We start from the raw sequence: 22,845 nt of genomic DNA, 5'->3' as shown, positions 1-22,845 counted from the left end.
GCTGGGTGGGAATAAACCACTTGGACAGCCCATCACGCTGTGGCTCCTAAGGCCCGTTACATAGTACAACACGGTGCACTCCTAACACCTGCAGGGGACATTCATCAGAGCCCTTCATGAAACGCGCACTTCACAAACTCAAATATTTATAGGGGCTTCTGGATTATTCCCAAATTACATTTCTATTCAAAACCACATTTCTTGTGCCCATCTTCAATACGTAAGTCCTCAATCCCGAACGCTCGTAAATGTCAATGAATCGCTTTCTCACTTGGCCTTTATCCTTTTGAGAATTCCAACATGAGCTGTGGATCAAGAACAGCGAAAGCACAAGAAAGGCGGGTTCGAGGCAGTCTGCTCGGGGCCGCTCACCAGCTAAGCCACTTACTCCTACACTCGGGCTCAGCTAGATTTCAGATTACAGCACGTCACAAATGTAAACTCCACCAATACCAAAAGGCCACAGCAGATGTGGCTCAAGTGATAAGGCCTCTGCCTACCATATGGGAGGATCTGGGTCGATCCCTGGGGCCTCCTGGTGAAAAAGAAGAGAAAGCGTGCCCACGCGGCAAGCCACTGCCTGCGTGGTGAGCCGAGTGCCTGCACGGTGAGCCGAGTGCCCTAGCAGCGAGAGGAGTGCCCATGTGGTGAGCTGAGTGCCCATACGAGTGCCTGCACGGTGAGCCATGTGCCCACGTGGCGAGCCCAGTGCCCGCAAAGAGAGCTGAGTGCCCACGGAGAGCCGAGTGCCCACGTGAGTGCCCCGTGGTGAGCCGAGTGCCCATGCGAGTGCCCATGTGCTGAGCCAGTGCCCGCATGGCAAGCCAGTGCCATGTGGTGAGCTGAGTGCCCATGTAAGTGCCTGCATGGTGAGCCAAGTACCCATGTGGTGAGGCAGTACCCGCGCAAGTGAGTCCCGCAGCAAGATGATGACGCAACAGAAGAGAGACAAAGGGGAGAGTCAAGGTGAAGTGCAGCAGAGACCAGGAACTCAGGTGGCACAATTGACAGGGAACCTCTCTCCACACCATAGGCCCCCGGGATCGAATCCCAGTGAATCCTATAGGAGAGAGACGAGAAGAGAAGACAAAAAGAGGAAAAGCTACTGAAGATCACACAGCAAATGGACACAGACAGCAAAAACAAAAAACAAAAAACAGCAGAGTGGGGTAGGGGGAGGGGAAAGAAAATAAATAAAGGCCACTTCCCTGTCCTTCATTGCCCACATTAGCTTTTGGAGCAAGAACAGAAACAGAGCAATGGATTATCATATACAAAAAAATAAGAGTTATGGAATTTTACTTATTTTTCCACCTACCTGTTTATATGTTCTCTCTGCCACACACATCATAAAAAAAAACATCCAAGTAAGACACAATCGTTCAAAAAAATTAATTATAGACAAAATAATAACAGGAGTAACAGGAGGTGCCCCACAAAAGAGAGTCAGTATCTCCTCCGCTGAGATGGACTTTAGTTGATCAAGGTTCTTCTCACGGAAAAGTCGATGCAAAAAAGGAAAAAATGCTAATCCAACAGTGACAACATTTCCCAGCATCTGATAACCTACTCCTTGCTGATATGCGTTAACCTGGGAATTAATTTAAAATTTCCAGCATTATTGAACAGATATGTGGAGTTATGAAGAAGTTTTTATCAAATACTGTTCGGATCAAAAAAAAAGACAAACAGAAGTAAAATTTTAAATGGTATACAGATTTATGGCTTCTAGATCTTATTAAAAATTAAGCTTAAATGAGATAAGAAATATCTGTAGAGTAGAACAGAACAACTGATGGTGCTACTAGAAATAATGTGTAACAAATAAAAAGGTAAAGATCGACTACAAAATTTTTAAAATATCTATTTGTGTTTCAAAAGCAGAGTCATATCCATTTGATCACTAAGCAGACTCAATGGAACAGCTGCTGATCACTACATAGATTTATCTGAAAACCTGAAAACGTATGAAATCTTACCCTGCTCATGATGATGCCACTTATTTCCAATACAGACATATCCATTTTCTTGCATTCATTCCCCTCCCAGATTATTGCACTAACTCGATCAGAAGCAGGACTCGAGTTCTGAAGCCAGAATAAGTGGTTCTGGAGAAAATTATAAAGATGAAGCATATTTTAATATATACTCTCTCTATATATATATATATATCATTTTTTTTAAAGGAGAAGAAAATATAAAGTTGTTTCATTCACTCCTTTCTTTCCTCCATTAGTTTGGTTTTTTTCCCCTTCTCCAGCTCCCAGGCTACATTTGCCAAGGTTCATTCTCATCATTCTACTCTTTCCCTCAGAGTTCATCACTCCATGATGCTGATTTCCTGTCCTTTTTAAAGTTAAACCTTTTATTCCCTGGATTTAGCCTTCACAGAGGCTAAATGTCTTCTCTGATGAGGGGAGGTAGGATTCCGTGATCTTCAGGATCCCCTCTCTAAAGGTACAGAAGTGAGGATAAGTTTGGGAGAGGGGCTCTTGACCTTTTTTGTTCCACGGATCCCTTTGCCAGTCAGGTGAAAACCATGGACCCTCCTCAGAAAGGAGCAGCAGATAGTTCTATGACACTCAACTAGCATCGGGTCTAACAACTACTGTAATTTCAAAGTATGGATGAGCGTAAGGGATTTTTCAAAATATGCAACAACTATAATGTGATATGAAATGAATACTATGGTAATTTATCACATACTTTCGTAAGTGAAGGAAATGCTAGATTTCAGTTAGAGGTCAGAGAAAACAAAGATAATAAGTTGACTTCTTTTCAATTCAAGCTCACAGATCCCCTGAAGTCTTTCTACAGGGGTCCATGGACCCCTAATAAGAACCCCTGGTTTGGAACATTAAAGAAGAAAGTATTTCTTGAGCAATAAGACTACAATGGAAGCTGTAAGAAGTTAGATGGAAGAGGTACTCAGAGGACTCAGGTATCATGTCATGATGGCCTGCACCAAGCAGGGTGAAAACAAGCGGCAAGATCCAGCTATTTAGACGGCAGGCTCAAGAGGGAGTGATGACTGATCAGAAATGTGGTGGAGAGGGTGGAGTCCAGAATGGCTCCACGGTTTCTGCCTTGGGTGATTGGTGGCATTCAGAAATATGGGGAATAAAAGAAAAGAACAGGTTGGCATGGGAAGAAGACTGGGGAATGATGACATGATGAATTTATCTTACCAAATTATTCTTAGATGTGCTTTAAAATCATACTGTAAATCTCCAAAATGTTAAAAGGTCAAGATCGTCATGATGCTATGTGTAACTTCTGAGGACTAATGTAATTGAGATGAGCCTTCAGGCTGAATGTAAAGAATATTTAGCTTCAAACTTTGCAGAATTGGTGAAAATAGCACAAACCTTAAATGAGAAAATGATTGTTGTTTCTAGTTAGCTTTTAAAATTATGCATGCTGAGGACAACCAGCAAGATGGTGGTAGAGTAAGGAGCTAGAATCAGCTCCTGCCACAGGACAGTTAGTGAACATCCAGAACTATCTGAAGCACCTGTTTGGGGGCTCCAGGAGACCAGAAGAGCATCCTGCAACATCACTGAAGGAATTAAAGGAGGAGCCTGCCCGTCTGCAGAGAAGACTCATAGGCAGAACGCTCCACGCCCCAGAGGCCGGTGCCCATCCTCCACTGGAAGAACAAGCTGCCTCAGGAGCTGTTCTGTGGCTGGAATTGGAAGCTCCACTTCCCAAAAACCAGGGAGGAAGAGACAATTGGGCACCAACTTCAGCTACTGATGAGTAAATTTGGCGGGCTAAAGTATAATCCTAAGAACAGCTAAAGTTTGAACCTGTCCAAGTTGGAAAGAGGCTGGTAGCCACCATCTTAGCTCTACGCCTGAACGAGGGGAAGCGGGGCGGACTGAAAATCCCAGGACTGGTGGGGACCGGCTTCTTTCCATCCAGAGCAGATTGCGGCTCTAGCCTAGGCCCAGCCCCACCTCCAGCAGGGAGGAAGCTAAGGGGACCTACGTCAGCCTCTCCAGGAAATTACAGGCCATGCTGTGGAGGCCAGTGATTATCCTACTTTGGCAGCACAAGCCACCCCAGGAGCTATTCTGTGGCTGGAATTGGAAGCTTCATTTCCCAAAAACAGGGGAGGAGGAGAAGGTTGGCCACTTATTTCAGCTACTGATTAGTAAATTTGGGTGGCTAAAGTATAACCCTAAGAACAGCTGAAGTTTGAACTTGTCTAAGTCAGAAAGAGGCCAGTAGCCACCATTTTGACTCTGCCCCCAGCATGAGGGGAAGCTGGGCTGACCAAAAATTGCAGTGACAGTAGGAACAGGGTTCCTTCACCCAGATCGGCCTGCAGCCCTAGGCTACACTTCAGCCCCACCTCTGGCAGGGAGGAGGCAGGAGGGCCCTGCACCGGCCTATCCAGGTAACTGCAGGTACCTTTGGCTGGCACAGACTGAAAAACGGGAAGTCTACAAGGGCAACTGCAGTCATCTTAGACCCGCACTACACAGACTGCTGCCCACACCTGCAGCTCCATCCCTGCCCTAGGCAGGGGAGAAAAGGGTGTGAAGCTTCATCAGTCTCTCTGGGCAATTACAGTCTAGGCCTGCACAACTTGGATTATTCCACACAGCTGTGGCTCTGTCTGTACCCCTGGTAAAAGAGAAAGTTGGGAGAAACGTCATTAGTCCCTGGGGCAATGAGGGCAGCTTGAGCCTCCACAGCTTATAGCACCAACTACATCCTTGGCTCCTACTGCACAACCAGCAAGGGAGAAAGGGCAGGAAGCCCTCAACTAAAGAGAAAAGCTGCACCCAGAATAAATACTCTAGTAAGCCAGATGCCAAGACACCAACAAAAAAATTATAATCCACACCAAGACACAGGAAGTTATGGCCCAGTTAAAGGAACAAGATAAGCCTCCACATGACATAAAGGAGTTGAGGCAACTAATCATAGCTATTCAAACAAATCTCCTTAATAAATTAAATGAGATGGCTAAAGAGATTAAGGATATTACGAAGACACTGGATGAGCACAAAGAAGAATTCAAAAGCATACATAGAAAAACAGCAGATTTTATGGGAATAAAAGGCCTAATAAATGAAATTTAAAAAAACACTGGAATCATATAATAGCAGATTTGAGAAGACAAAAGGAAGGATTGGTGAGCTTGAAGAAATGGCCTCTGAAAGTGAACATACAAAAGAATAGATGAGGAAAATAATGGAAAAAAAAATAGAACAAGGTCTCAGAGAACTAAATGACAGCAAAAGACATACAAACATACGTGTCATGGGTGTCCCAGAAGGAAAAGAGAAGGGAAAAGGGACAGAAGGAATATTTGAAGAAATAATGGTAGAAAATTTCCAAATCTTATTGAGGGACCATAGATATCCATGTCCAAGAAGCACAATGTACTCCCATCTGAAAAAATCCAAAGAGAACAACTCCAAGACACATACTAATCAGAAAGTAAGATACTACAAGAGAAAAACTTCTAGCCAAGAATTTTATATCCAGCAAGACTGTCTTTCAAAACTGAGGGTGAATTTAGAACGTTCACAGATAAACAAATTGAGAAAATTTCTAACCAAGAGACCAAATTCTCAGAAAATACTAAAAGGTGAGCTACAGCCTGAAAAGACAGGAGAGAGAGGTCTGGAAGAAAGTCTAGAAATGAAGATTATATCAATAAAAGTAACAAAGTATCAAAAGAGTGGTGAAATAAAATGACAGATAAAACCCAAATAGTCAGGAATAAACTTAACCAATGATATAAAGCACCTGTATTCAGAAAACTGCAACTCAATGTTAAAATAAATTTTAAAAAGGCCTAAATAACTGGAAGAACATTCCATGCTCATGCACTGGAAGGCTAGATACCATTAAGATGTCAATTCTACTCAAATTGATACACAGATTCAATGCAATCCTGATAAAAATTCCATTGGTATTTTTGTTTTTTAAATTGAAAACACAGTTGTCAAATTTATTTGGAAGTATAAGGGGTCCTGAATAGCCAGAAACATCTTAAAAAGGAAAAGCAAATTCTCATCTCCAGACTTTAAATCATATTTCCTAGCTACAGTGGTAAAAACAGCATGGTACTGGCAGAAAGGCAGACACACAGACCAATAGAACCAAACTGATGGTTCAGAAACAGACCCTCACATGTATGGTCAAATGATTTCTGACTAGCCTGTCAAAACCATACAGCCTGGGAAGAACAGTCATTCAACAAACGGTGCTGGGACGCAGACTTGGCCCAATGGATAGGGCGTCTGCCTACCACATGGGAGGACCAAGGTTCAAACCCTGGGTCTCCTTGACCCGTGTGGAGCTGGACCATGTGCGGTGCTGATGCACCCAAGGAGTGCTGTGCCATGCAGGGGTGTCCCCCATGTAGGGGAGTCCCATGTGCAAGGAATGCACCCCATAAGGAGAGCAGCCCAGTGCAAAAGAAAGTACAGCCTGCCCAGGAATGGTGCCGCACACACGGAGAGCTGACACAGCAAGATGACGCAACAAAAAGAAATACAGATTCCCGGTGCCGCTGATAAGGATAGAAACTGTCACAGAAGAACATGCAGGGAATGGACACAAGAGAGCAGACAACTGGGGGGTGGGGGGGGGAGAAATAAATAAAAAATCTTTTAAAAAAAAACATGGTGCTGAAAGAACTGGATATCCATAGCCGAAAGAAGACCCCTATCTCACACCTTATCCAAAAAGTAACTCAAAATGGATCAAAGGGAAACGGACTTTGGCCCAGTGGTTAGGGCGTCCATCTACCACATGGGAGGTCCGCGGTTCAAGCCCCGGGCCTCCCTGACCTGTGTGGAGCTGGCCCATGCGCAGTGCTGATGCGCGCAGGGAGTGCCCTGCTACCCAGGGGTGTCCCCCGTGTGGGGGAGCCCCCGCGCAAGGAGTGCACCCATAAGGAGAGCCGCCCAGGGCGAAGGGGGGAGCAGCCTGCCGAGGAATGGCGCCGCCCACACTTCCCGTGCCGCTGACGACAACAGAAGCGGACAAAGAAACAAGACGCAGCGGAGAGACACGGAGGACGGACAACCGGGGGAGGGGAGGGGAATTAAATAAATAAAAATAAATCTTTAAAAAAAAAAAAAATGGATCAAAAATCTAAAAATAAAAGCAAGAACCATAAAGCTTCTAGAAGAAATTGAAGGAAAATATCTTAAGACCTGGTAGTAGGTGGTGGATTCTTAAAGGAGATAAGAAGAGGACTGAGATGGACTACTGATGTTTAATGCATGTAAAAGTTTTAATTAGCTTTACTGTAAAAGTGTGGAAATGTATATAGAGTGGATGGTACCACACAGTGAGTAATAGCTAGTTTATGAATGGGGATATGGCTGAAAATGGTAGTCTAGGGATGTAAATGCCAATTGACAGAATGCTAGAGAATAATCTAGGAACTGCATAGCACAGTAAACCCAGAGGTGGATGAGAACTGTGGTTGATGGTACAGATGCAAGTGTGTTCTTTGTGAACTAGAACAAATGTACATCACTACAGCAGCGCGGTGGGAATGTGGAGAAGCATGAGAAAAATACAGCTGGAGTGACCTATGGACTGTGGTTAGCAGTAGTAATATGCTTGCATCTATGACAAAGATGTACTGTGTCAATAATGGGGCAGTATGGAAAATGTGAGCCAAATGTACACTATGGACATGGTAACAATCAGATGATATTATCTTATAATCTGTAACAAATGTTCAACCACAGTGTGGTGTGTTGATAGAGGAATGTTTGGGAAGTCTGCACATGTGCAAGATTGTTTTATAAGTTTACAACTTCTGTCATAAAAATATATTTAAAAAATAATAATAGGGTAGGTTGAGGAAAAATACACAAAATGTTAAGGACTATAATAAGTAGTAAGATTTTGACAATATTCTGTCATAATTTGTAGCAAACATCTCACGACAATGCAAGGTGTTGGTCGAAGGTTGATATATGGGACCCCTGTATGATGTTATGCACGTTTGCTTTGTAAGTTCACAACTTTTACTATACACTTATTGTTTATGTATGTTCATATATAAATGATATAAAGATAATAATAGGGAAGTGGATGTGGCTCAGTGGATAGAACTTCCATCTACCATATAGGAGGTCCAGGCTCCTGGCCCAGGGTCTCCTGGTCCATGTGGCGAGCTGGCCCACACAGAGTACTGCCATGCACAAGGAGTGCCACCCCACCCAGGGGTACCCCCGAGCAAGGAATGTCCCCCATGCAAGGAGTGCCACCCCACACAGGAGCGCAGCCCACCCAGGAGTGGTACCACCCACATGGAGGACTATGCAGCAAGATGACACAAAAAAAGAGACACAGAGGAGAGATCATAAGAGACGCAACAGACTAGGGAGCTGAGGTTGCGCAAGAGAACGATCGCCTCTCTCCCACTCCAGAAGGTCCCAGGCTGGGTTCCCCGAGCCACTGAATGAGAATACAACAGACACAGAAGACCGCACAGCAAATGGACACAGAGAGCAGACATTGAGGGGGGGTTGGAGGGGGAGAAATTTTTTAAAAAAGATAAAGATAATAGTAATAATAGCATTGGTTGGGGGAAGAATACTTTGGTTAGTAGTAATATTTTGACAATGCTCTTTAATCATTAGTTAAAAATGTTTAACAATAATGCAAGGTATTGGTGGTAGGGTGAGATATAAGGGTCCTATTATGATGTTACGTATGTTTGTTTTCTAAGTTCACAACTATTATTATATATTTATTGTTTATGTATGGGTGATATAATTCAATCAATTTTTTAAAAATGGAAAAAATGAATAGAACATCTAAACAGAAGGTCAATAAGGAAATAAAAGACATGAACAATACTCTAAACCAACTAGACGTAACAGATAGATCTAGACTATTTCACCCAACAACAACAGAATTCACATTCTTCTCAAGTGCACATGAATCATTCCCCAGGATAGACCATTATCTTAGGTAGCACAAGTCTCAATTAATTGAAAAATATTGAAATTATACAATGTAACTTCTCTAAGCACAATGGAATCAAACTAGAAATCAATTACTGAGGAAGAAAATGAAAATTCACAAATATGTGGGGATTAAACAGTGTACTGTTAAACAACCAGTGGTTTAAAGAAGAAATCACAAGGCAAATTGGGAAATATCTAGATGTGAACAAAATGAATACACTAAAACATAAGGGAAGCAGCAAAGGCAGTGCTGATTGGGAAAATGATAGCTCTAAAAAAGAAGTTGTCAATTAGAGACAGTCTAACCACAAAACTTAAAAAAAAAAAATAATACATTTTATGAAGTGGGATTTTTTTTTTCATGACAATGTGTAACCTAAATCAACGGTGTCTTAGAATCAAGTCAATAATCAAATAAATGTATACCCACCATTCACTATTTGTAAGGCACTGTAGAAATATTTAGCTGAAAAAAGCAAAAATCTAAGGAGACTCATGCTCACTGTCATTAAATACCTGAAAGGCTGATATGTGGAAGAACAGGCAGACTTATTCTTTGGTGCCCTAGGGACACAAATAGAATTAACAGGTAGAAATAACAGACAGATTCCAGCTAAATAATGAGAACCATTTCTTACTCATTCAATCTATCCAGTAGTGGAACAAGCTGTCTCATGAAATAACAGAGGTATTTAAGTAGATGCCAACTGATCATCTGATGGGGATATTAATAATGCTGACATTTATAGAGTGCTTACTCTTGCCAGGCACTGTGCTCAACACTTTCTATTATCTCATTTGCTATTTCACAACATTCCTTAGAAGTAGGAACTACTATGATCACATACAGATGGGGAAGGAATTTCTATCCATGCAGAAAGAATTCCTACATTGGTTGGAAGGCTAAAATACCTTCTAAGGCATCCCCAATTCTAGGTTATCTGATTTAATGATAATAATATAAGCCCTGAAATTAAAAGCATCACTGCCTTTATACACTATTAGAGAAGCAATGTCATTTCTAGTAATGCATATGCAATACTGTGATGTTTATCAAAATACAGTATGAGGCTGACCTACCATTCAACAACTCTGTTCATGCAAAATGAACATCAAGGATCATTCTAAGGAGAATAATGAGAAAACTTATTGAGAAAATTGGGGTTAGGGCAACTCTAGAGTCAGTCCTTCCCCTGAGTTCTAGTCCCAGCATCTATACCAACACATTGTAATCAATCTCCTCATCTCTGAAGAGAGGATAATAATAGGATTGTTCTGGGATTACTGTGACATTAGGTGAGAGAACACAGTACCTGGCACACGGTAAGGACACAATAAATCATAGCTACTATGACTACCGCTGCCACGGACCTGCTGAAACACATCCTCTTTGGGGTCGCGCTTGGCTCCTGCGTGAAGGGAGGTCACGCGGGCCCCCTCGCTGTCACTGGTGACCGAGGACCGGCACTCTGGGCCGTGCAGCAGGTCATCCCACAACATATCCTCCGTCTCCGAGTCGTGGCGGGTGCTTTCTGAGTCCCTTCTTGCCATGTTGAGGTTTCGACAGTCACCACTCATGCCTGACCTAGAGCCCTTTAAGGGAAAAACAACAACAACAAAATTCTAGTTTTTCATTCATTTTTTTAAAACAAGTATGTATCTGAAAGAAAATTAAAATGAGTTATCTACGGCTATGGCCGGCAAGTGTTCATATGTCAACCACCATGTGTTCATTTGTTCACAAACTACCAAAGGTACCTTTTAAAATGTAGCCGGTAAACCCTGATGACGCTCTCAGTGAGCGGGGCTTTAGAAGAACACCCTCTAAGAAGCTACTGCCAAAACGTGGGATGTTCAGCTAAGCTGGCCTGGGCGGGGAGGTGGCTCCTGCAAGCACCCCCGGGGGACCTACCTGAATGGCTTGGCCGAGCCTGCTGACTTACCCAAAGCGTCTGCTACTCTAAATGCTACAAGCTTGACTGGAGACCTGGTCATGCTCAGGGATCCAGCCCAGCAGGGAAAAGGATACGCAGGCAGAGGAAGGGGAGACGAAACAACACAGCTCTTCTGCAGTGCAAGTGTAAATATGAAAGCTCTTCCACCACTCCAGCTGCCTTATCCATCAAAACCAAACCAAAACCACGCCACCACCATCTACTCTGCTCACTGGTGGGAGGCAGTCTGCCAGTAGTTACAATACGGTCACTCGTTTCCACGAGGACGTTTACCGCTCCAGTCTTTCTGAGGTCATCTCCCAAAGTCCTCATCAGTGTCCATCTCACTTATTTAGAAATTATGCTTACAAATAAACTCCATATTCCAAGTGAATATTAGGTAACCTTCTCATCATTTAGGGACTGGATAATCTCTTCCTGAACATCTGTGATACTTTTAGGATTAGCGTAATCTTAAAGGATTCATTCTCTTTCTGAGGATGAGCAGAGATTGAAAAGCTGCTACGGCAGACAGACAGCTGGAAACAAGGATGGGAGACAGGCAGATATAACCACTGCTTTAGGGCAACGGATTAAAAAAAGGAAAGAATGACGTTATGACACTCGAGAATGCTCCTGAACGCTGAGCTCTCCAGAGGATACTTTACCTGGCTGAAGGCTGCTGATTCAAATTCTGACTCAGCCAGACTATCTGAATCCCGCACAACATGACACCACTTTGCAGTGCTTTTCTTTACCTGCCAAAAATTAAGCCAACAAACCACAGGAAAGCATATTAAATCCCTTGCTACGTATTCGATGAGTTAGGAATTAACTCCTATGCTTTTACAAACCAAAATAAAAATTACCTGGGAGTTTAGGTGCCTTGAAAGTGCTGATTTTCTGTTCTTAACTTCACAACCATTGTCGCTTGAGGCCCCTTCCACGCTCCTGCGCAATAAAATCACCTGCGTCCGCGCTTCGCCGTCCTCCTCGCTTGACAGGTCATCGGAAACGCCACTGCCACGCCTGAAAGCCTCCTGCAGAGACAACAGCACAGGGGACAGTACAGAAGACTCGAGTGAGCTGCACATGTCAAACCGAAAAGCAGTAAAGATACACTTAACCCAAACCAAACCCACACATTACTGGATCTGAACAAGGAAAATGCTGAACTTAAACACAGGCTCAGCAGAGACCTGCCATGACCAACGGCGAGCCCTACTGTAAACTACGGACTGGAGGGAAGAGCTCACCGAGAATAATCATCTTCTATCAGCGGTAACAAAGGTGCCGAGCTAGTGCAAAGTGTTCATCACACAGGGCGGTATATGGAACTCTAAGTTTTCAGCATATTTCTGTAATCGTACTTCTCAAATTCTAAAAAAAATGTGCTTAAAAAAAGTCTCAAGTCAAGCTCAAATCACAGCTCTTCGACCTACAAGCTAGGTTAACTTACTAGCTACTTAAGTGCTCTGGGGCTCAGATTGTAATATTATTAACAAAAGCACTTATCCCACATCGTTGTTGAAAAAAATTAAAGGGATTCATGTGGACAAAGCACTTAGTAACAGTGCCTGGTTGTAGTCATGGCTCAATATTAGCTCTTTTTATAATTACAAATATATGACAGTTTAACCACTGGGAAAATATTTAGAGACTATAAAGTAAAAGTATGGTAAGTTTTAGACACAGAGCGGATGGAAAATACCTAGAAAACAGTTTCCCAAACCCTCACTCTATCATCACTGCCTCTCTGGAATGTGACCCAGCAGACTCGACACAGATCTGTTTACTGAACAATCAACCTACTGCTAAGAGCAGTAGCAGCCCTAACAGTAAGCGCTAGCTCTAGAAGTTACAGAACAGGCTTCAGTCTTCGTGTGATATCCTCCTTTTCATGTCTTGAGGCCTTCAGTTCCATTTACTTGTTAAGACAAATTATACAGACCTATTAGGATTTGTTTTATACATCTACCAGAGTCTAAGAATAGGGAGATTTTACACAGGAAAGACAAGATTTTAACATTATATTTATACCCATCTAAATCTTACCCTACGGCACTTTTCTCCATCCGAAAATTTTGCTTTCTCTCTTGTTTGCCACATTTTGATCTCTGGTCGACACTGCCTCTTCTTAATGATAGGATGCAAACAACTTGAATCATTTTCAATTTCAGTCCCTTTGTTAGATATTAGTTTTACTCTTTTAGTCCTATTTTTAAAAGGAAAAAGATCACTAACTAGTTTTCTAAAAGTAACAGCTTTCAAAAGTGTGGAAATGGATAGTCGATGGCAACACAGTATAGTGAGCGTAACGAACATGGCTGGTTTATAAATGGGATTGTGCCTGAAAGGGGTAGTTTAGGAACGTAAATGTCAACTGAAAGAAAGCTAGAGAATAATCTAGGGACTGAATAGCATAGTGAACCTGGAGATGGATGAGGATTGTGGTTAATAAATACAAGAATGTACTTCTATGAGCCAGAACAAATGGACGTCACTGTTACAAGGTGGTAAGAATATGGTGATGCGTGGAAAGCACAATTAATGTCATTTATGGACTACAGCTAACAACAATATTGTAATATTCTTGCATCAATGTCAAAGAAGGTGCTATTCAATGCTAAGGGTCAATAATTGGGTGGTATGGGATTTTTTTCTTTCGGATGAAGGAAAATATTCAAAAATTTCCTTCTGCGATCACTGCACCACTCTGATGAAACGGAAAGCCACGGAGTGTCCACGTTGGATGGGTGGCACAAGGCATGGGACTGCTTAACCCAGGGAACCACGTGGTGGAAGATGAACTGTGGGGAACAGCACCAAGATGAGAGTTCTCTCAGAAACTGTAACGAATGTACAATGCTAATACATGGTGTTAATACTAGGGGGTTTATGGGAAAAAATACACCAAATGTAAGTCATGGGCCACAGTCAGTAGTAACAGCCTGATGATGTTCTTTCATAACCTTTAAAAGATGAACCACGACAACGCCAGGTGTTGGTAGAGGGGTGATGGATGGGAATTTTGCATGGTTTGCATGATCACCTTATAAGTTCACAGTTTAATAAAAACCCATATAGTAAATGTAACCGCTTTCCTTTTTCTTCTGAGTACAACATAGGACTCTGACATCAGGAGGATTTAGAAATTTTCCAGGCGGCAAGCTTGCTGATGGCGTGGAGAGACGGAATACCGCGCGAGCTCTGTTCTCCAGGGACGCCTGTTCCTCGAGAGGAAGCCCACACTTTTCGGTATCGCGAGGAAGCAGGTTCACAGTCTTCTCTTCCTTCGCTCTCAGACACCCTGCCAAGGCCCACCTCCCCCTGGCTAAGGTCTCCCTCTCTCCTTTCCATCCTTGTAAATGCTGCCCATCCTCCAAGGCCCAGCAACTCTCAACGCCTCCGCGACTCCTCCCGAATGCTTCAACGCAGGACACGCAGCCCATCGCTGAACTAGCCCCTGTAACACACATACTCGTACAGGAATGAGCGGGTTGCTCCTTTTACCCAACAAGGCCTGTAGTCAGCACGCAATCAGTCACAACAGTTTTATATTGCTGGGTGACTGCATCGTACCTGCTACTCTCACCTTCCCAACTAGACAGTAAAATCATCCCAAACAGGGAAACACAGTACCCCGCACAGTGCTGCACGTGAAAAACACACACGCGCTTCAACTCAAGTGCAAACGTATCTTTAGAAAGGGATGTGAATATATTTCATCTTCAAAAAGGTAAATGCACAAGGACATCATGTCAAGTGAAATAAGCCAGACGCAAAAGGAGAAATGCTTTATGAGCCACTGATAAGGAATACTTAGACAATGCCAGTTCGTAAAGTCAGAAACTAGAAATAGGTCACCAGGGCCGACCGTGCAGGGAGGGAATGGGGAGCTAATGCTAAATTGTGGTGATGGTAGGACAACATTGTTAGCGTAATTAACACCACGGAATTGGAGATGTGTATACGTGTTACCATAATAAAAAAACAACACAAAGAGTGAACCCTAGCATAAACTATGATCTATAGTTAACAGCCTGTTATAACAATATTGCTTCGTCAGTTGTAACAAAGGCAACACACTAATGCAGGCCGTTAAAAATAAGGAGCACTGTGTGTGAGGGGGTGGTATAGGGGAAAGCTGTACTTTTGGAACAATTTTTCTATAAACCTCCAACTTCTCTAATAAATAAAGTAACCGCAAAATAATTTTATTTTTAAGTCATAATAATGAATAAATGACAAAATAAGCAATTCTTCAAGTCATACTAGTGCTGCCACAACTGGCAAAGTCATGAGCTAGGTAAAATTTGTCTTTGATCCATTTCTCTTTCTGTCCTATAGCCCATCCACGCTAGACCCCTGCCCTGCATGCATTTCTAAAAAGGCATCAGCTCTCACACTGGAAAATACTCAATCTTTCCAAATCCTTCTTTCAGGATGTTGGCTTATATGGCTTAAAATATTTACCCTTTCAGGGAATTTACACTTTTGTCATCTTGAAGTCTAAAAAAGTCACTGATAATCCAACAGAATCAATCTTTCAGAGTAAAAGAGTGGAATTGCAGGAAACATGGCAGACAGTGGAGATGACATTTTGAGTAAATAAATGATAACAATAACACCATACTGATAATATGCCCACATTGCTTACTCATCAGGCCTGATCAAACTGTATATAAACACTAACATGAATTCAAAATTATATAAAAATGCCAATTCAAGACTTCCCACCTGTTGCCAAAGAGAGTCCCCCAAAAACCACCAACAAAGGGTGCAGATTCCAAAGTTTCTACTCCTCTGAATTTATTACAGGAGTTATTATTTCCATTTTCTCGGGTCCCTTCACCATTTACAGTTTTTCGTAATTTTCTACAAAAAAAAAAAATATTTCAACAGTTCAGATTCTTCAAGACCTTTTCTCTATTTCTGCCCCAAACATCCCTACGAAACATTATTATCAACAGATTGGGGCCTAAAATCTAGTATAGTGAACTTCATACAATGAGGATAAATTATGCAAGAACATTTCTGATTTAAAGGAAAAACAGGTTCTGTGGCCCAGAAAACAACTAGCTATGTGTAAAATTAGTAAGGATTAACAAAGATGATAAATTCCAAACCAAAGTCCTATGCTATCATTTGGTTCAATAGTTAAAGAAGTAGAAATGCCCCTGGGGAACATTACCAGAAAGAAACTTTTTCCTTGGGTAAACATGAGTCTTTTTAGGCACAATGACCAACACTAGCAGAAGGAGAAATTTCTTTAAATATGGACATAAGAAATCAACCTCTTCGGCACATTTAATCAGAGGAAAACAAAGTAATAACAACAGATGACTTTTTACTGATATGCTATCTATCTAAAAGACATATCCTATAAACATCAATGAGACCCAGCACAGCACTTGACGTCCTTAGAAAATAGTAAATCAATTTAAATGAATTCACAAAGGAATTTTCTTTTGGGGGAAAATTAAAAAAAAAAAAAAACAAACATCCAAAAGTAAGGATAAATATGTTGAAGTTTCTAACACCAAATGGAAAAAAAATCATTCTTAATAACTGCTTAAATGAGCAAAAATCTACAGGCAGTCTGATGAAAGATAATATAGCTTATGGAAGATAACAACATACATCCCTAAGAAACTTTTCAGCAGCTCCAAAACCCAGATATATCATATAACCAATAAAATCATGACAAAAATTCAATGTGTAAAAATAGTCAAATCAATCATTATTAAAAGTTTAGACCACTTTAAAAATCAGTTCTTGGGGAATGGATGTGGCTCAAGCGGTTGAGCACCCATCTCCCAGATGGGAGGGCCCAGGTTCAGTTCCCAGTGCTTCCTGACAAAAACAAAAACGAACAACAAGCAAAACAAATGAAAAAACCAACGCAGGGGAGCTGACGTGGCTCAGTGGTTGAGCACTGACTTCCCACATACGAGGTCCCAGGTTCAATCCCCAGCTCCTGGTACCTCAAAAGGAAAAAAAAAATTAATAATTATTATGTACTTTTGAAAAAAAGGTAAAATTTTGGTAACTGTAACCAAATGTACTAAGATCCTTGTTTACAGTAAGTTCTCTTCAGTTTTGAATGACAGACTTTCCAAGAAGAATGCTTTCTCAGAACCATTATATAAAATAATTTTTAATAAAGAAGAATATAGTATAGGAATCTTCCTTTTAAACAATTACACAGAATGACAAAATCCCACCAAGAAATGTGGTAAAAATTCATAACAAGGCTTCTTAACATTAGGAGAGAAAAGCAAAAAGTAAAGCATTTATTTTATTTAAGCCAAAAACTAATTTAAAATATACACAAAAGAGGAAGATTCTTAAGCAATTTCATCATAGATTTTGAAAATCTTTACAATACCTCTCGCAGAAAACAGACAGCCACAAGTGTAATTTTCTCTCTCACCTTCTTCTCCGATTGCCATTGTTTGCTGATGGTTTTGTTATCTGAGTGGACACAATCTGACAGTGGACGGTTCCCATAAGTAGCATAAGGCACAAGGGTCCCAGCACTTCACTTATGTTCACAATAGGCATCATGAAATATAACACGATTGCTATAACTGAAATGGAGAGATTCTAAAATGTAAAACTCTAGAGCTCATCTTCAAAACAGATTTTAGTAATTACACAAATGACTTCTACAAAAATCTTTCATTTTTAAAGTACATATTAGTAAATTACATTCATTTTTCTTTTTTTGGAGGTACTGGGGATCGAACCCAGGACTTTGTACATGCAAAGCAGGCACTCAGCCACTGAGCTACACCTGCTCCCCTCATTTTCTACAATACCGTCCACTTACAAATCAGCAGAGTGAAAACTTGAAGCCCTAGATCCGAGAGCAAGTGATGATTCGTTAAAAGGCTTTGGTTTTCTGGCAGTATGATAACTGAGATATTTCAAAAAGGTCTTCCACTACAAAACAACTAGATGCTACATAAAACATATACTTGGAAATGTTGTTCTGCTCAGAGGGAGCCTATTTTCCAAGGCCCAAAGCTACAGAGGTGGCAAGTGGCAAGGCTGGGATTTGACCCCAGGCAGTCAGGGTACAGAGTCCTCACTCTTAAATACTGGGCTGATCACCTCTTTGTATATCTTAGCAAATGTTTAAAGAAATAAATGCATTAAAGAAATAAGGAAAACATCAAAAATTATCTCCAAAAATATCTAGAAACTATTTTATTGATAATTTATTTCAGACTTTATCATAAAATCTTGTGCCACATAAACTATCCCGTATCAAGAAAAAGATAGGAAGCTATCAAATTCATTCTATGCAATATAACTATAATATCCAAACATAATGATGACAGCACCAAAAAACAATAAACTACAGAACTTGCCAGCTTATGAATATGAATAAAAATTTATCACGAATAAGTAAATGCCATGAAGATGGGGAGATTTTTGTTTTGTTCACTGTTATACTTAGATCAGTATCTGGTATACAGTAGGTACTCAATATCAATTGAATGAATGATGAAGTACTATCAAATTGAATGTCACAATATAGCAAATAATAATTAACCACGATGATGTAAGATTTATGCTAGAAATGCAAGGACAATATTCCTAAACACTAGGAATACTACGTTTCCTAATAGTAGGAAATCTATCTCAGAACCAAGAAAGGTACTTGGCATAGTCTAATCAAAAGGGAGTAGGGGGAAGCGGACTTGGCCCAGTGGTTAAGGCGTCCATCTATCACATGGGAGGTCCCCGGCCTCCTTGACCCGTGTGGAGCTGGCCCATGCGCAGTGCTGATGCACCCAAGGAGTGCCCTGTCACGCAGGGGTGTCCCCGCGTAGGGGAGCCCCACGCGCAAGGAGCGCACCCCATAAGGAGAGCCGCCCAGCGCGAAAGAAAGTGCAGCCTGCCCAGGAATGGCGCCGCACATACGGAGAGCTGACGCAGCAAGATGATGCAATGAAAAGAAACACAGATTCCCCTGCCGCGACAACAACAGAAGCGGACAAAGGAGAACTCACAGCAAATGGACACAGAGAACAGACAACTGGGGCGGGGGGCGGGGGGTGGGGGAAGGGGAGAGAAATAAATAAAAAATAAATCTTAAAAAAAAAAAGAAATATACTTATTTAAAAAAAGGGAGTAGGAAAACGGACTTTGGCCCAGTGGTTAGGGCGTCCGTCTACCACATGGGAGGTCCACGGTTCAAGCCCTGGGCCTCCTTGACCCGTGTGGAGCTGGCCCGTGCTCAGTGCTGATGCGCGCAAGGAGTGCCGTGCCACGCAGGGGTGTCCCCCGCGTAGGGGAGCCCCATGCGCAAGGAGTGCACCTCTAAAGGAGAGCTGCCCAGCGTGAGAGAAAGTGCAGCCTGCCCAGGAATGGTGCCACCCACACTTCCAGTGCCGCTGATGACAACAGAAGCGGACAAAGAAACAAGACGCAGCAAAAAGACACAGAAAACAGACAACCGGGGGAGGGGAGGGGAATTAAATAAATAAAAATAAATCTTTAAAAAATAAAAAAATAAAAAAATAAAGTCTTAAAAAAAAAAAAAGGGGAGTAGGTGTCACTATTCTACTACCATACAAAATGGACTTAAGTCAACACCTATTAAAAGAGACAAAGAAGGACATTATATAATGATGAAAGGGTCAACTCCTTAAGATAAAATGATTATAAGCATAAATGTACCTAACAACAGAGCCCCAAAAGATATGAACCAAATATTGGCAGATGTGAAGGGAAAAAAAGACAATTCTATATTAATAGTAGGATACTTCAATATATGACTTTCAATAATGGAATAAAATCTAGACATGAAGATCAATATGGAAATAAGAGGACTTGAGCAATACCATAAATCAACTAGACCTAAGAGACATATATAGACTGCTTCATCCAACCACAGCAGAGGACACATTCTTCTCAAGTGGACATGGATCATTGTCTAGAATGGACAATATATTAGGTCACAAAACAAGTCTAAATACATTTTAAAAGACTGAAATCATACAATGTATCTTCTCCAACTACAATGCAATGAAGCTAGAAATCAGTGCCAGAGGTAAAACTGGAAAATTCATAAAAATGTGGTAATTAAACAATAAACTCATAGTAAGCCAAAGAAGAAATCATGTGGGAAATTAGAAAATATCCTGAGACAAATGACAATAAAAACACAGCATACCAAAATTTATGAGATCCAGCAAAGAAAGTGCTCAGAGGGAAAATTACAATTATAAATGCTAATATTAAAAAAGAAAGATCTCAAGTCACTGACCTATGCTCAGATCTGATGGAACTAGAAAAGAAAGGAAGCTAAACACAAAGTAAGCAGAAGGAAGGGAATAATAAAGATTAGAGCAGAGAAAAATGAAATTGAGAAAATCAATGAAACCGAAATATGGTTCTTTGAACAGATCAAACTGACAAACCTTTAGCTAGACCAACAAAAAATCAGAAATGGAAGGAGTGACATTACTGTCAACCTTACAGAAATAAAAAAGGATTATAAGACGATATTATCAACAACTGTACTCCAACAAATAAGATAGCATAGATGAAAAGGACAAATTCCCAGAAATATGCAAACCACCTATCAATGACTCAAGAAGAAACAGATCTCAACAGACCAATAACTAGTAAATAGCCTGAATCAGTAATCAAAAACCTCCTAAAAAACAAAAGCCCAAGGTCGTGGATGTAGCTCAGTGGTTCGAGCGCTTGCTTCCTATGTCTGAGATCCCAGGTTCAAGCCCTGGTACCCCCTTGAAGAAAAGAAGAAGAAGAAGAAGAAGGAAGAAAGCCCAGGCCCAGATGGCTTCACATTCAAACATTCAAAGAAGAATTAATGCCAATTCTTCTTAAACTCTTCCAAAAAAAATAAAGAGGGAAGGCTTCCTAATTCAATGAGGCCAGCATCACCTTAGTAGTAAAGCCAGATCACAAGAAAAGAAAATTACTGACCATTATCCCTTAGGAATATAGAGGCAGAAGTCCTCAACAAAATACCAACAAACTGAATCCAGTGGCACTTCAAAAGGATTATACACAATGATCAAGTGGAATTCATGCCAAGTATACAAGGGTGGTTCAAAATAACTCTGCTGTCCCAGGATCTACCCAAAATAGCTAGACCCCTAACTACAAGTCAGCCCTCACTCTCATTCCTATGCTCTGTCCTGACCTCAGACTGGAGCTAACCATCAGGTCACCCAACTAGAAGTCCAGCTCTGGCCTTACACCCCCACTTGATGGCTTTCCCTATCATTTACAACACTCTGTCATCCCCTTTGCCCCCAGCATTGCTAATAGGTTTCTACCTCTCAGGACTCTGCCCGAGAGCTTGTTTGGATAACCCAACTTTTCTAGGACTTGAGTCTAACCAGCCCCACTTAGCCCATTCTATCCCAACCACAAACAGGTAAGGAGAGCAATGCACTGTGGTCCTCAGTTATGAGGGACAGAACCAATAGGGAAGAAGGACCGAGACACAGCCAGCAGGCACTCCTTTCCCAGGGCGAGAAGGGGCTAGGAGAGGAGGCATGGGATGAGTCTGTAGAGGGAGCAGGGTGGCCAGTCAGTGTCTCAAGCCCTGTTCCAGAAGTCATAGGGAAAACCATGGACCAGATAAGGGTTTAATATCCAAAATATATAAAGAACCTTTATACTACAACAACAAAAGACAATAATAATAATAATAATTTTAAATGGGCAAAGGACTTGAATAGGTATTTCTCCAAAGAAGATAAACAAATGGCCAAAAAGCACATGAAAAGAGACTCAACATGATTAGCCACTAAGGAAATGCAAATCAAAACCATAGTGAGATACCTTTTCACACCCACTAGAATGGCTACTATTACAAAGCCAGAAATTTACAGGTGTTGGAGGAGATGTGCAGAAACAGGAACACTTGATCACTGCTGGTGAGAATGTAAAACGGTATAGCTGCTGTGGACGGCAGTTTGGCAGTTCCTCAAAAAGTTAAGTATAGAATTAACAAGTGAACTAACAATCCCACTTCTAGGTCTTTACCCAAAAGAACTGAAAGCAGGGACTCAGATATTTGCACATTAATGCTCACAGGTGTTATTCACAATTGCCAAATTATGGAAGCAACCCAAGTGTCCATCAACTGATAAACGGAAAAACAAAATGCGTTATATACATATAATGGAATACTATGCAGCTGTAAAAAATGAATGAAGTTCTGATAACTATGACAACATGGATGAATCTTGAGGATATCATATTGAGTGAAGTAAGCCAGACACAAAAGGAATATTGTATGATCTCACTGAAATGAAATCATTAGAATAAGCAAACTCAAGTCAGAATCTAGAATATAAGTTACCAGGGTAGAGGGAGTTAAGGCTTAAAATGTACAGTCTTTGAGATAATGGAAAAGTTTTGGTAATGGATTATAGCAAAACAGTGTGAGCATAATTAACAGCAATGAATTATATATTTGAAAGTAATTAAAAGGGGAAATTTTAGATTGTATATATGTTACCAAAATAAAAATATTTTTAAAAATCCACAGGGAGTGGAGGTGGCTTAAGTAGCTGAGTACCTACCTCCCACATGGGAGGTCCTGGAATCTCCTGAAAAATAAACAACAAACCACAAGCAAAACAAACCAACCAACCAACTCAGGGAAGCTCAGTGGTTGAACACTGGCTTCCCACATACAAGGTCCCAGGTTCAAAGCCTGGCCCCCAGGACCTCAAAAAAAAAAAAAAAAGAAAAGAAAAATCCATGGAACTGCACAATATACACAGTGAACTGTCAATTAAACCAACACTACAGTTAATTGTACAATTATAAAAATGTGCTTTTATCAACTGCAACAAATGTATTCCACCAATGTAAGTGTTAATAATATGGGGATACTCTTTTTTATGTTTGATTTTTCTGTGAGCCCACAACTTCTCTAATTAAAATTT

General features: G+C 41.2%; 1 protein-coding gene across 5 annotated transcripts in view; it reads right to left on the bottom strand.

Annotated features, from left to right (window-relative positions):
* Positions 1-22,845, bottom strand: part of PHTF1 (putative homeodomain transcription factor 1) — a 96,668-nt gene that overhangs the window by 19,756 nt on the left and 54,067 nt on the right. For 2 of the 5 annotated variants that reach the window (XM_004462983.5, XM_071217191.1), the window contains 8 exons: positions 17,331-17,487; positions 15,635-15,772; positions 12,950-13,109; positions 11,764-11,934; positions 11,563-11,652; positions 10,332-10,553; positions 1,980-2,108; positions 1,319-1,591 (listed from right to left, as the gene is read on the bottom strand). In XM_004462983.5, the coding sequence (XP_004463040.1) occupies positions 1,319-1,591; positions 1,980-2,108; positions 10,332-10,553; positions 11,563-11,652; positions 11,764-11,934; positions 12,950-13,109; positions 15,635-15,772; positions 17,331-17,487 (1,340 nt within the window). The remainder of the gene's footprint in view (positions 1-1,318; positions 1,592-1,979; positions 2,109-10,331; positions 10,554-11,562; positions 11,653-11,763; positions 11,935-12,949; positions 13,110-15,634; positions 15,773-17,330; positions 17,488-22,845) is intronic. The other 3 variants (XM_058303017.2, XM_071217192.1, XM_023590103.3) reach the window with 2 other exon arrangements.

Source organism: Dasypus novemcinctus, chromosome 9, assembly GCF_030445035.2.
Source record: "Dasypus novemcinctus isolate mDasNov1 chromosome 9, mDasNov1.1.hap2, whole genome shotgun sequence".
In the NCBI taxonomy this organism is placed as follows: Eukaryota; Metazoa; Chordata; class Mammalia; order Cingulata; family Dasypodidae; genus Dasypus; species Dasypus novemcinctus.
Note: the sequence above shows the minus strand (reverse complement) of the source record. Positions and strands in the feature narration are given on the sequence as shown.